General features: G+C 42.3%; 1 protein-coding gene across 9 annotated transcripts in view; it reads left to right on the forward strand.

Annotated features, from left to right (window-relative positions):
* Nucleotides 1–13,176, forward strand: part of MLLT10 (MLLT10 histone lysine methyltransferase DOT1L cofactor) — a 258,622-nt gene that overhangs the window by 173,411 nt on the left and 72,035 nt on the right. For all 9 annotated transcript variants that reach the window (XR_008843863.1, XM_056519264.1, XM_056519263.1 and 6 more), the window contains one exon: nt 4,216–4,785. Coding sequence is in view for 8 of the 9 variants with exons in the window: in XM_056519264.1 (XP_056375239.1) it covers nt 4,216–4,785 (570 nt within the window). In the remaining variant the exon portion in view is untranslated. The remainder of the gene's footprint in view (nt 1–4,215; nt 4,786–13,176) is intronic.

The raw sequence follows: 13,176 nt of genomic DNA on the forward strand, positions 1-13,176 counted from the left end.
ACCTGTTGCAAGTTATTCCAAGTGGATCGCGTCTGAGAACCCGACTTCTTCTTCCTGCATTTACCATACTTATAATAATAGGATAACCCCTTTAAAGGGGTACTCCGGTGGAAAACTTTTTTTTATTTTTTTATTTATCTACTGCTGCCAGAAAGTTAAACAGATTTGTAAATTACTTCTATTAAAAAATCTTAATCCTTCCAGTACCTATTAGCTGCTGAATACTACAGAGGAAATTCTTTTCTTTTTGGAACACAGAGCTCTCTGCTGACATCATGACCACAGTGTTCTCTGCTGACATCTCTGTCCATTTTAGGAACTGTCCAGAGCAGCTTATGTTTGCTGTGAGGATTTTCTCCTTCTCTGGATAGTTCTTAAAATGGACAAAGATGTCAGCAGAGAGCACTGTGGTCATGATGTCAGCAGAGAGCTCTGTGTTCCAAAAAGAAAACCATTTCCTCTGTAGTATTCAGCAGCTAATCAGTACTGGAAGGACTAAGATATTTTTTAATAGAAGTAATTTACAAATCTGTTGATAAAAAAAAAGGTTTCCACCGGAGTACCCCTTTAACTAAATAAAATGAGTAAACTGGAAGCCATTCATAATACAGAATTCCAAGTGCCAGATTAGAGTTTGATTTGAAGAAACTGGTTCATAGACACTAATGTTCCGCTGCCTGGAATAGGCGTCCAAAAATAGTAAAATACTTTTACAGTTAAGATTTCTGTGATTTTTTTTTTTTCCCTTCCAAAAACATGACTGAATCGTTTGGCACCGGATTTTGGCATCAGATCCAACTCTTCCATTTTGTAATTCCATGTCTACTGTAGCGCTTTTCAGATGTTGTCATATTCAACATAATTCAGTTGCTGTTTAAGGGAGGGAAAAAAAAATCGGAGTTTGCCGAAATCCTTCCATAGCTATATAGGATTAGAAGAAGTTATAGAATCCTAATGAGCTCTTAACAGCAGCTGTAAAAACAAAAGGCTAAAGGAAAGACAGATGGTGACAGTCAGATCGGCTAATGGAAACCCATTTTACATAGCTGCTAATTAAGTGACAAAATAGCGGTCGTCTTACTGCTTCTCCTGCGCAGAGCCGACTGAGCGCTCCAATATTTACTACCGATTTGTTAACTTTTTGGAGGAAACTGAAGATCAGAGAAGGTTGGGGTAGGGCACGCCAGCTCTTTCAATGCGAGCTCCATCCTTGCTCGCGTCTGTTATAAATTTCAGCTGTGCTAATTTTGTATCGGTCTGAAATCCAATAAAATATTTTATTGGATTATAGTTGGGATATTTATACCTGGTGAGCTAATGGTTAGGTTTTCTTTTCCGCTTTCCTCTGTGATTATTTTTTTTGACTGACAAGTGACCCTTTCTTTGCGGTATAATTATTTTATCTCTTCTATACAATCCTTTTTTGCATCTTTATTTTTTATTTTTGTGTGCCTTTTTTATTTTATTTATTTATTACTGTATAGGGCATTTCAATAAAAAGTAGCAGTAAATTTTATTCTTTTATTTAACCCCCCCCCCCCCCCAATACCTACATAAAGTTACAATACGTTTGGCGCCAGAATTCTAGCTCAGATTGTGCCAAAGGCTGGCTTGCATACCCTGCACCAGATTTATTATGTGTTTTAGACACTTTTTTTTTTTTTTACTTTACTAGACAGTTTTGAAGGGTGCCTCATAAAGATTTTTTAATGGGTTGCTCCATTATTTTGGTACCAGATTTATTAAAGGGATAATCTGCTGCTCAGCTTTTGGAACAAACTGTAACGAACGCTGGAGCCGGCGTCGGGAGCTTGTGATGTTATAGCCCCGCCCCCTCACAACATCAAGTCCCACCCCCTTAATGCAAGTCAATGGAAGGGGGCGTGACAGATGTCACGCCCCCTTCCATAGACTTGCATTGAGGGGGCGGGGCTATAACGTCACAAGCTGCCGTCTCAAGCATTTGGAACAGTTTATTCCAAACGCTGAGCAGACTTAATGGTGTTCTCCATTATTTGGGCACCATATTTATTAATGGTGTGCTCCATTATTTGGGCACTATATTTATTAATGGTGTGCTCCATTATTTTGGCACCAGATTTTTTAATGGTGTGCTCCATGATTTTGGCACCAGATTTATGAATGGTGTGCTCCATTATTTTGGCACCAGATTTTTTTATGGTGAACTCCATTATTTTGGCACCAGATTTATGAATGGCGGGCCCCATTTTTTGGCAATACAGTTTTGAATTTGAGTAAGCCAACCAATAGGGGGCATGAGGAAGTTCAGAATTCTGTGGACTCACAGAGGAAATTCAGCTATGAATTTTCTTGCTGAATTTTCTTGCTGAATTTTCTTAGTGGATAGCATAGTGCCTGACCGACAGCTACAGAACTAAAACCAGTGGTAAATCTTTTAATAGCCTACTAGATGTAAGTTTTGTCTCAATAGGATATTGGTGGATGTAGCAAGTAGCATTTTTCTTTTATTGATTGCATGTGTATGTTCTGGGAATACTTCTTTAATAAAATAGCCACCACAGAATAAAACAAGAATTGAGTGTAAGGGTGTGTTCAGACGTGCGTCTTTTCTGCTGCAGATATGCTTTAGCAGATTTTGCAGCCCATTGAAGTCAATAGGCAGCAAAGTCTGCAGCACCAAATCTGCTGCAGATCTGCAGCAGAAAATACGCAGGTGTAAACTTACCCTAAGGGTACGTTCAGATGAGTGGATCCACAGCATATTTTATGCTGCGGATCCGCCGCCAAAGGACCCCTACAGGGTGCCCTTAGATGTGCCTGCTCGGAGCGGCACTACACCGCTAGGAGCAGACACACTGCTGCAATGTGCGAATCACCGTGCATGCGTGGTGTACTCACACACATCGTGGCCGCTCTCCCTGCTCCCTGAGCTAGGCCGAGAGCAGCCGTGATGTGCGAGTATACTGCGCATGCGCACGGCAACTCGCACATCGCAGTGTGTCTGCTCATAGCTGCGTATTGCTGCTCCGAGCAGGCACATCTAAAGGTACCCTGTAGCAGTCTTTCATCGGTGGATCTGCAGCGTAAAATACTGCAGCTACAACAAGCAGAAAATATGCACGTGTGAACTCACCCTGAGGGTACGTTCACACGGGCGGATAACGTGCGGAATTTCTCCAGCATATTTGCGCAACAGATTTTTCTACCATTGACTTCAATGGGTCCGAAGGCAAATCTGCCTCTATTGTGGATTTTCTGCTGACCCAGGTAATCCACCCGTGTGAACATAACCTTAGGGTGCGTTCACACGTGCGTATTTTCTGCTGCAGATCTGCTGAAGCCTATCTGCAGCAGAAAATCTGCTTGTGTGAATTAGCCCTTAGGCCACATTCACGCGGCAGAAATTCTGCACTGAATGCTGCATGGAAATTCTGCATGATTTTATAGATAATACACTTCAATGGGAGCAGGAGAAAATAAAAAGCAGCAGATCAGCTGTGGAAAATCCGCACAAAAATCCGCTCATGTGAACTAATCCTTAGGGCAGTGTTAACCAACCAGGGTGCCTCCAGGTGTTGCAAAACTACAACTCCCAGCATGCCCGGACAGCCTTTGGCACACAACTGGAAAACACTGCTCTTTTTGGTAAGAAACTGTACAAACCTTCTTTCTCCTGAGTTTCCAGGAAACTGCATTGTCAGTACATTAATGGAGAGGGGAACTCACCAATGGGTCATGGAAAGCAAAAGGAAATAAACACCAGACCTTTCTGTCCTGTGAGGTAAAATCAGATGCCAAAATAGGAAGCCTATTTCAATATTTGCTTGGGGACCTCCTTTGTTCTATATATGCCAATTTTTTAAGCGCACCACTTTTTTTTTTTTTAGGGTTATAAATAGTTTCTACCTATATCTACTGACTGGTAGATACTTACAATTCTCATTTATTTATTTTCATTTAGTTCATTTAATTTTTTATTTTATTTGTATTTATTTAGGTGTTAAGTTAGTTTATTTAGTTATTTCTATTTATTTATTTGTTTGTTTATTTATTTAGTTATTTGTCTATTTATTTATTTTATTTTAATTTTGTTTATTTTATTTGTTGACCTACAATGTAAGAGTATTTACTCAAAAGAAAGATACATTTGTTAGTGTATGTTAAAGTACGGTAGGTTTGTCTCTTAACCAACATGTCATATACTTTATGCACACCTTTTGTTTTGTCTCTTAGGTAGTTTTTCAGGGACGCCGAGCAGTGTTAAGTCATCTTCTGGTAGCTCAGTGCAGTCTCCCCAGGATTTCTTGAGTTTTACAGATTCTGAACTGCGGACTGATGGCTATCACCACCCTCAGCAGCTCCCGTCAACCAAAGATACGTCCAAAGGGGAGCCAGGACTACAGGAAGGGACACTTAGCAGTTTTAATTCCTTAATGGGCCTTCCATCAAATCCAATTATGTCTTTCCAGACCAAAAACTTTGACAGTGTTTCTGGGGATTATATGAACTCAAGCCTTACTGTATCAGGATACAAGCGGGTACAATCCTCCATGGTGGAAGAAGATGCAGTAAAAGAGAAAAGGAGGAAAGGAAATAAACAGAGTAAACACGGGCCCGGGCGGCCGAAAGGGAGCAAGAATCAAGACAGTATGTCCAACCTGTCTGTTTCCTCCGTTTCACCAACATCCTCTGTGGCCTCTGCGGCGGGTAGTATAGCCAGCTCTGGCCTCCAGAGGTCCCCTACATTGCTCAGGAATGGCAGCCTCCAGAGCTTAAGCGTTGGCTCTTCTCCAGTTGGATCAGGTGGGTGACATAAACCATATGTGCAAAACATTGTTCTAGGAATTCAGATAGAAGGTAGTGCGGCACTGCGTGAGTGTACTGGATGCGGTATGGCAGGTAGGAGTCGGTGCAGCTGTGTTGCCTCGGGTGGTGCTCAGATTATACAAGCAAAATTCATAGTGTCCGTGAAGAAAAATGAAAAATCGTCACTCACCGGTGTGGCTGCAGGGTCTTCTTTATTGAGACATACTCACATCAGGGGTACAGAAGAGAGGGGTGGTGGGGGGACAAGTGGTGGCGACCGAGCTCTAGTTTCGCACACTTGGTGTGCTTTGTCCGGCCGGACGAAGCACACCAAGTGTGCGAAACTAGAGCTCGGTCGAAGCACGGACGAAGCACACCAAGTGTGCGAAACTAGAGCTCGGTCGCCACCACTTGTCCCCCCACCACCCCTCTCTTCTGTACCCCTGATGTGAGTATGTCTCAATAAAGAAGACCCTGCAGCCACACCGGTGAGTGCCGATTTTTCTTCACGGACACAATTGTTCTAGGAATGCTTGTTCTTGTGGACTTCTGTTTAGCTTTTGTAGAGGCACAAGCATAGGACTCTACTTGTATTACACATAGATCACTCTTTGGCCCTCATATTAGATGTAAGGTAGTTACAAATAATAGCGTCTCTAGCTTTTGAGGGCCGTCTTGAATTACTTTGACAGTGCTTTGTTCTTAAAGGGGATATTTCCTATCCACAGACCAGGAGAAAACTTCCTGATCTGTATGGAGTTGACTCCTAGAACCCCAACCAAACATGAGAACAAAGGTCAGAGTGCACCTGGGTGAATGGAGTGGCTATAATTTTAATTTTTTTTTACTATGATCCATTTTTTGGAGCTAGAAAGACCTCACTTCAAAATGCTTTTGTTTACCTCTGTATAAATTCATCATCATCATTATTCAGACCACATATGGAGTATTGTGTCCAATGTTGGGCACCTATATAAAAGAAGGGTGCAGAGGAGGGAGACCAAGATAATTAATGGTATGGAAGGATTACAGGACCAAGACAGGTTATCAGCTTGGGGTGATTTTGTTTGGAGAAAATATGTCTTAGGGGCGATCTGATCACAATGTACAAATATATGAATGGACAGTACAGAGGCCAGAAACCTTGACAAGGGGGCATCCTCCACGTCTAGAGGAAAGAAGGTTTCACCATCATCACAGACAGAGATTCTTTACTGTAAGAGCAGAGAGACTATGGAACTCTCTGCCACATGATGTTGTGATGTCTGACTCTATAAACAAGTTCAAGAAGGGCCTGGATGTTTTTCTCTAAAAATATAATATTACAGATTACGAATACTAGATTTATGGGGATAGAACGTTGATCCAGGGATTTATTCTGATTTCATATTGGAGTCGGGAAGGAATTTTTCCTCTTTTATGGGACAATTGGCATCAGCCTCCTGGGGTTTTTTCCTTCCTCTGTATCAACACAGTAGGGTTTCAAGTTGAACTCCATGAACTCTTATCTTTTTTCAACCTTACAACTTATGTTACCTAAATTGGAAATATATGTTTAATGTTTATGTGCAGAAGGCCACATAAGTTATGGGGTTCAGTTTTTACATCATGGGTGAAATGGATCTCTGAGGCTCTTTTTTTCATCAATTTATTTTTTGATATACTTAAGCATGTGCGCTGGGCAAACTCCAGGTCTCCATAGGCTCCCATGTACCCTTTTGACATAACATGCGGTTATGTGTCTACTTTACTTTTCTACCCAAAGGGAGTCAGGAAAAATATAGTGCCTGGTATACTTTTTTTCCCTACAGTTATAATCAATGACCAGCGTATATATCACAGTGTGCAGCACTCTTCCCTCAGTCCTGGGAAAACCACCACTAAGATTTACCTCTCTTATTATGCCCCCCCCCCCCCCCACCTTTCTTTTGTACTGTTGTGTTGATATCTATAGTGAGAATAAGTCACAGTTTGGTTGAAGAGGAAAATAAATTGACATAAGTGCACTTTACTTAACTCTCCCAGTGCTGTATCGATGAGATTTCATATCCGTACCTTCTATTTTATATAGTGGAACTGCATTAATTCAATGGCAAGGTAGGAGGTCTTTACATCTAAAGACTATTTTCTCCCTTGAACCTTCCAGAACCCTCAAGTCTAGATGTAAATGGGCTTTTAAGCCGCGCGCTGGTTATTGAATGACATTTCATTCTTCCTGGTGTCTGCCTTTTCAAGGAGAGAGATGAAGGGTGCCATCTTTCAGAGCGAAGGCTGTAGATTAAAACACGGTTGCACTTTCAGGGTCTGCAGATCCCGGGGTCTTGTTTGGCTCCACAATAGCAAAGCTTCACAAATAGTAATGTAATGGCGAGTGCATGCTCTATGGAACCGCCAAGGCTTTTAGGCTGTGTACGTGCGAAAAGGTCGACGGGGCAAAGTCAACAAAACAGGTTCACAAACAAAACAGGTTCACATTAGGAAGTGAGGAGCTGCAGAACATTGCTGCTTCCATGGTCTTACCGGGCCATTAATACCAAGTAATGTTACAGTGCGTCTCTGTATGGTAGGATTATTAATGTCAGCAGTAATGTTACTTAAAGGGGTACTCTGCTGCTCAGTGTTTGGAACAAACTGTTCCGAATGCTGGAGCCGGCGCCGGGAGCTCGTGACGTCATAGCCCCACCTCCTCATGACATCACGCCCAGCCCCCTCAATGCAAGTCTATGGGAGGGGGCGTGACAGTCGTCACGCCCCCTCCCATAGACTTGCATTGAGGGGGCGGGGCGTGATGGAATGAGGTGGCGGGGCTATGATGTCATGAGCTTCCGGCTCCAGCGTTTGGAACAGTTTGTTCCAAACGCTGAGCAGCGGAGTACCCCTTTTAATATGTGCTGCCATATAGAGAGAAGTAGTATCTAAAAGTTATATATTGCAGTGACGCAAAGATCCAGATTATACCATTGGGCCTACGTAGAATCTTATTCATAGTGTGCAATGTGACGTTCTATTCACGCGGCAGATTTTCCGCTCATCTGCCCCAATTCCACTTCCGCTTCTGTTGATTTTGTGCGGAATTGGTGCGGAATCTAAGCGAAAGTTCTGCAGAAGTGTGAATGGGGGTGTGGACTCCCAAAGAAGTGTATTGGGCTTTCATTTGAGGAGGAATTCCTCCTCAAATGAAAGCCCACAACCCTTTTATGGAAGTCCACACTCCCATTCACAGAAGCGGAAGTGGAATTGGGGCAGATGAGCGGAAATTCTGCCGTGTGAATAGGGCCTAAAAGGATGCAATAACTAATATTAAACGCGGTAATCCCACATTTCTCCGGGATCATTCACCTGATCAGTCAGACCAATCAAAACTTTTAATATGTCTCGGACTTATCAAAATATAAAACAAAATCTTACTTTTTTTTTTTTTTTTTTTTTTTTTTTTACAGTGCCCATTTAAAGGGGTACTCCGCTGCTCAGCATTTGGAACAAACTGTTCCGAACGTTGGAGCCGGCACTGAGAGCTCGTGATGTCATAGCCCTGCCCCTTATGACATCACACCCCGCCCCCTCAATGCAAGTCTATGGGAGGGGGCGTGACACGCCCCCTCCCATACACTTGCATTGAGGGGGCGGGGCGTGATGACATGAGGGGGCGGGGCTATGAAGTCACAAGCTCCCGGCTACAGTGTTTGGAACAGTTTGTTCCAAACGCTGAGCAGCGGAGTACCCCTTTAAGGCTACATGTCAACTTTGCCTGCGGCACATATCAGAGGACAAAGACCCATCCCAGCTGTTGACGCAATTTTTTTTTTTGCCATATCATGATTATGTATCTAGCTGCAACACTGTAGTCTTTGGCCTGAGCATTGTGTCCAGTGACAATATAGCTTTAGTATAATATAACATCATGGATAATTTTTTGTCTCTTATTCATATGCTGTGAAAATGCTGGAGATTTAACAGAATCTGCAAGTAGATGTGATTTTACAAATCGTGCGGCCGACTTTCCGCTCCTCATCATACTCATTCTGTCGTGGGCTTCTTATAGATTTTTTTCACCATGGATTTTACCAGTGTACAGGGGTGATATCCGCAATGAATCTGCTGCAGACGGATTTGTGTCAAGAATTGCAGCCAAAAATGTCCGTCTTGTATGGAGACGGTTTTTATGTTATGACATTTAGGAGTATAGTAAAGTATCGGCCAAGTATCTATTACCTATAGGAAGTGGACTGACAAGTAGATGGGTTGACATGTCAAGGAAAGGCTCAGCTTCCATTAGGACTCCAAGATTTATTCAATATAATTGATAATGGAAATCATTGTAATCCTTGGTGCCTCCGGTCACAAGAAACCTTCAGTCCTGAAGCCACCCGGTCCCGGCACCTGCCAGAAGCTCCGTTCTCCATCCTCCCTGCAGTGACAGATCTTCCTGGTGCAGGGAGGACAGACATCTCTAAGATCTGTGAACTGCTCCTTCTCCCCTGCATTGAGGCTGTGGCTCATAGGTTAACCCTTCATGCAGTCTCCCCTCTGTTTCTCCCCTGCGGTGAGGCTCCAGCTCATAGGTTAACCCTTCAGGTACTGCCCCCTCTGTTTCTCCCTTGCAGTGAGGCTCCAGCTCATAGGTTAACCCTTCATGCACAGTCCCCTCTGTTTCTCCCCTGCAGTGAGGCTGTGGCTCATAGGTTAACCCTTCATGTACTGTCTCCTCTGTTTCTCCCCTGCAGTGAGGCTCCAGTTCATAGGTTAACCCTTTAGGTACTGTCCCCTCTGTTTCTCCCCTGCAGTGAGGCTCCAGCTCATGAGTTAACCCTTCATGTACTGTCCCCTCTATTTCTCCGCTGCAGTGAGGCTCCAGCTCATAGGTTAAGCCTTTAGCTGCTGTCCTTTCTATTTCTCCCCTAGTGACCCTACAGGTGCTATCTCCTCTCTTTCTTCCATGTTAACCCTTTAGGTGCTGTTCCCTGTTCACCCTTAAGGTGCTGTCTCCTCTCTCCCCTATTAACCCTTAAGGTTTTGTCCCCTCTCTCCTTCCCTTTCCTGTTAACCATTTAGGTGATGTTGTCCCCTCTCTTTCTACCTGTTAACCCTTCAGGTGCTGTGTCCTCGCTCTTCTTCATGCTGTAAACACTTCAGTTGCTGTCCCTTATCTTACCTCTTGTTAACCCTTCAGGTGCTGTACCATCTCTCTTTCCCCTCGTTAACTCTTCACAGTGCTGTCCTTTCTTCCTCCCGTCCTCCCATTAACTCTTCCCATGTCCTCTAATCCTGTTTTATTTTTTATTTTTTTTTATACGATTAATCGAAGATGTAATCAACCAACTAATCGATTTTAACAATTATTGTTAGTTGCAGCCCTAGCTTCCATGCTGCTTGGTTAAGTGGTTTGCATCTTTTTTTGGCAATAGACTCTAAAAGCTGATTTGTTTAACAAGATTATAGAAATCTAATTTTGACTGATATAAGGGGAAGCCAGCATGACACTATGCAAATGGCAGCGGCCATAGTAAATTGGATGTGGTCACATTGTTAATTACCTTTCCTGCCTGTTCTGCTGAGCAAACATTCCAGTGAAATGAATGGACTGGGAATGGGAGGATTTCCAGCAAGGTGGCATTGATGCATATTTATCAGAGCAAATTGCTTTTTTCCCCCTTTTTCTTTAAGGTTTTTTAATCTAAATCCTACCATCTATTGTGGTGTTATATGGTATGTGGGCAATGATGGCACATACATTGCTATGATGGAGTAGTAAATGCATTTATTTTGTTTGTACCTTGGAATATCATTCCTTGCTGAGAAGATACAGACAGACTTCATGGTATATAACAGTGTTTCCCAACAAGGTTGCCTTTATCTGTTTCAAAACTACAACTCCCTGAAACGCCTTACACAACGTTTTCATTCACCTCTAGAGTCACCTACTGATTCAGAGTAGACGCATTCTTGATAGCACCAACTGGCGGTGTTTTGCCGTTTTCGCAAATTGAACAACTTTCTGTCTGTTTTTGGTTTTCCCAACCACCTTCAACAGCGGCAAAGGACAGTTTGAGAGATGGAAAAACCCTTTTAGGCAAAAAAGTATTTTTTTTTTATTTTTTTTTTTACTGTGCGTTATAGTCTTTGCTTTATTTATTTATTTGTTTCTGTATTTATTTACTTGTTTTATTGTATTTACTTATTAATCTTTATATTATTATTTTATTATTTCTGGTTCTTACATTATGATATAGAGCTCCAGTCACAATCCTCTTGACTTTAGGTATTAAATCTCCCATAATTCCATTCTGGCTTAACACCGGTTATTTTTATGCCTTCAATCTTCTATGTTTCCTTCCTCTTCTGTGAAAAAATAAAAAAAAAGGAAATTAATAAATAAAAAATGTAATTTAAAGGATGGGTATGACTTCCCTTCGCACCCAGGAGGACTTTGAGGGAGATTTATCAAAACCTGTGCAGAGGAAAGTTGACTAGTTCCCCATAACAACCAATCAGATCCCTTCTTTCATTTTTCACAGTTTTTTTTTATTTTTTAATATGAAAGAAGCAATCTGATTGGTTGTTATGAGCAAATGATCAGCTTTTCATCTGCACAGGTTTTGATAAATCTCCCCCTTTGTCTTAATGGAAATGACCTGAAGGAACGTAGCACACTAGGTCTAATGTCTTGTTAATTATTACTGAAAATGTATTATCTGTCTTTTTCTGGCTTAACCTTATCCCATTGAAAACAGTGCAATCAGTTGTGCCTTTTAGTTTTCATTTTCCTCAGGATCCTTAGTTTGTTACCATGTAGATGAAGAAAATGACAGGTCCTGACCCAGTAGGTGACCGCAGGAGCAGAGGAAATAAGTTGTAAAAAATAAGAAAAAAAGTTGAGAAGACCTGTACCATTTTTGCCCTTGTATTCTAAACATTTTTAAAACTTAAGAAATGTGTAGAAAAGTTTTCAAAAACAGAAAGTTTATTGTTTACACTTGGCAGTTTTTTTTTTTTGGATATATGCCACCGCAGTTTTGAAGCCAAAGCCAGAAGTGGATCCATGAAAATGTAGAAGTCCTTCATTTATATTCCCCATTCCTTTTGGCTCAAAACTGCGGCATATACTGTATCTAAAAAAAACCTGCCAAGTGGAAACAGAGGCTTAGAAAAAGGCAGTTGTAAAAACATTCTCCCCAACATATAAAACCCAATCAACAATGATGGAAACATTGTGCCACTTCATAACAATAGTATTTTTAAAGGGGAAAAATTGGAAAACATTTTCTTTCAAATCAACTGGTGCCAGAAAGTTTAAACAGATTTGTAAATTACTTCTATTAAAAAAAATCTTAATCCTTCCAGTACTTTTCAGCTGCTGTATACTACAGAGGAAATTCTTTTCTTTTTGAATTTCCTTTCTGTCTGACCACAGTGCTCTCTGCTGACACCTCTGTCCATGTCAGGAACTGTCCAGAGCAGGAGAGGTTTGCTATGGGGATTTGTGCCTACTCTGGACAGTTCCTAAAATAGCTTCCTCTGTAGTATAGAGAAGCTGATAACTACTGGAAGGATTAAGATTTTTTTTAATAGAAGTAATTTACAAATCTGTTTACCTTTCTGGCACCAGTTGATAAAAAAAAAAAAAAAGAAAATGTTTTCCAGTGGCGTACACCTTTAAGAGTCCCCATTGCTCTCAATGGGGGTGGGGGATAAGCCTCTGACAGACACCTCTGACCAGGGGCTTATCTCTCTTAAGAACAGAAGGGTCAGGAGTTAAAATTCAGCATATCCCATTTCTCCCCCCCCCCCTTATCTCTCTTAAGAACAAAAGGGTCAGGAGTTAAAATTCAGCATATCCCATTTCTTCCCCCATCCCCCCCCCATCCTTTGCTAAGGGAGAGTTGGGACACGACTGTACACATAAGGCACTAGACCATTCCTGCCATAATTGACAGGTATGTACACCTTACCGCAGTGTTTCCCGACCAGGGTGCCTCCAGCTGTTGCAAAACTACAACTCCCAAATGCCAGGACAGCCGAAGGCTTTCCTGGTATGTTGGGAGCTGTAGTTTTGCAACAGCTGGAGGCACACTGTTTGGGAAACACTGCCTTACAGGATCCACAGGATATGTGATTAGTGTGTGTGATTGGACAGGACCCCCTGCGATCTCGGCTACGGCACCCCAGACATCCGGTGCAAGGAGCGAACTACGATTGAGTGCCGGATGACTGGCGATGAGGGGCGGAGGCTCGTGATGTCACGGTCACTTCCCGCTTGTGACGTCACGGCCATGCCCCCCCCAATGCAAATCTATGGGAGGGGGCGTGATGGCAGTCAAGCCCCCTCCCATAGACTTGCATTGAGGGGGCGTGGTCGTGACGTCATGAGCCTCCGGCGCAGCACCCAAT

The sequence above is a fragment of the Hyla sarda genome, chromosome 5 (genome assembly GCF_029499605.1).
Source record: "Hyla sarda isolate aHylSar1 chromosome 5, aHylSar1.hap1, whole genome shotgun sequence".
In the NCBI taxonomy this organism is placed as follows: Eukaryota; Metazoa; Chordata; class Amphibia; order Anura; family Hylidae; genus Hyla; species Hyla sarda.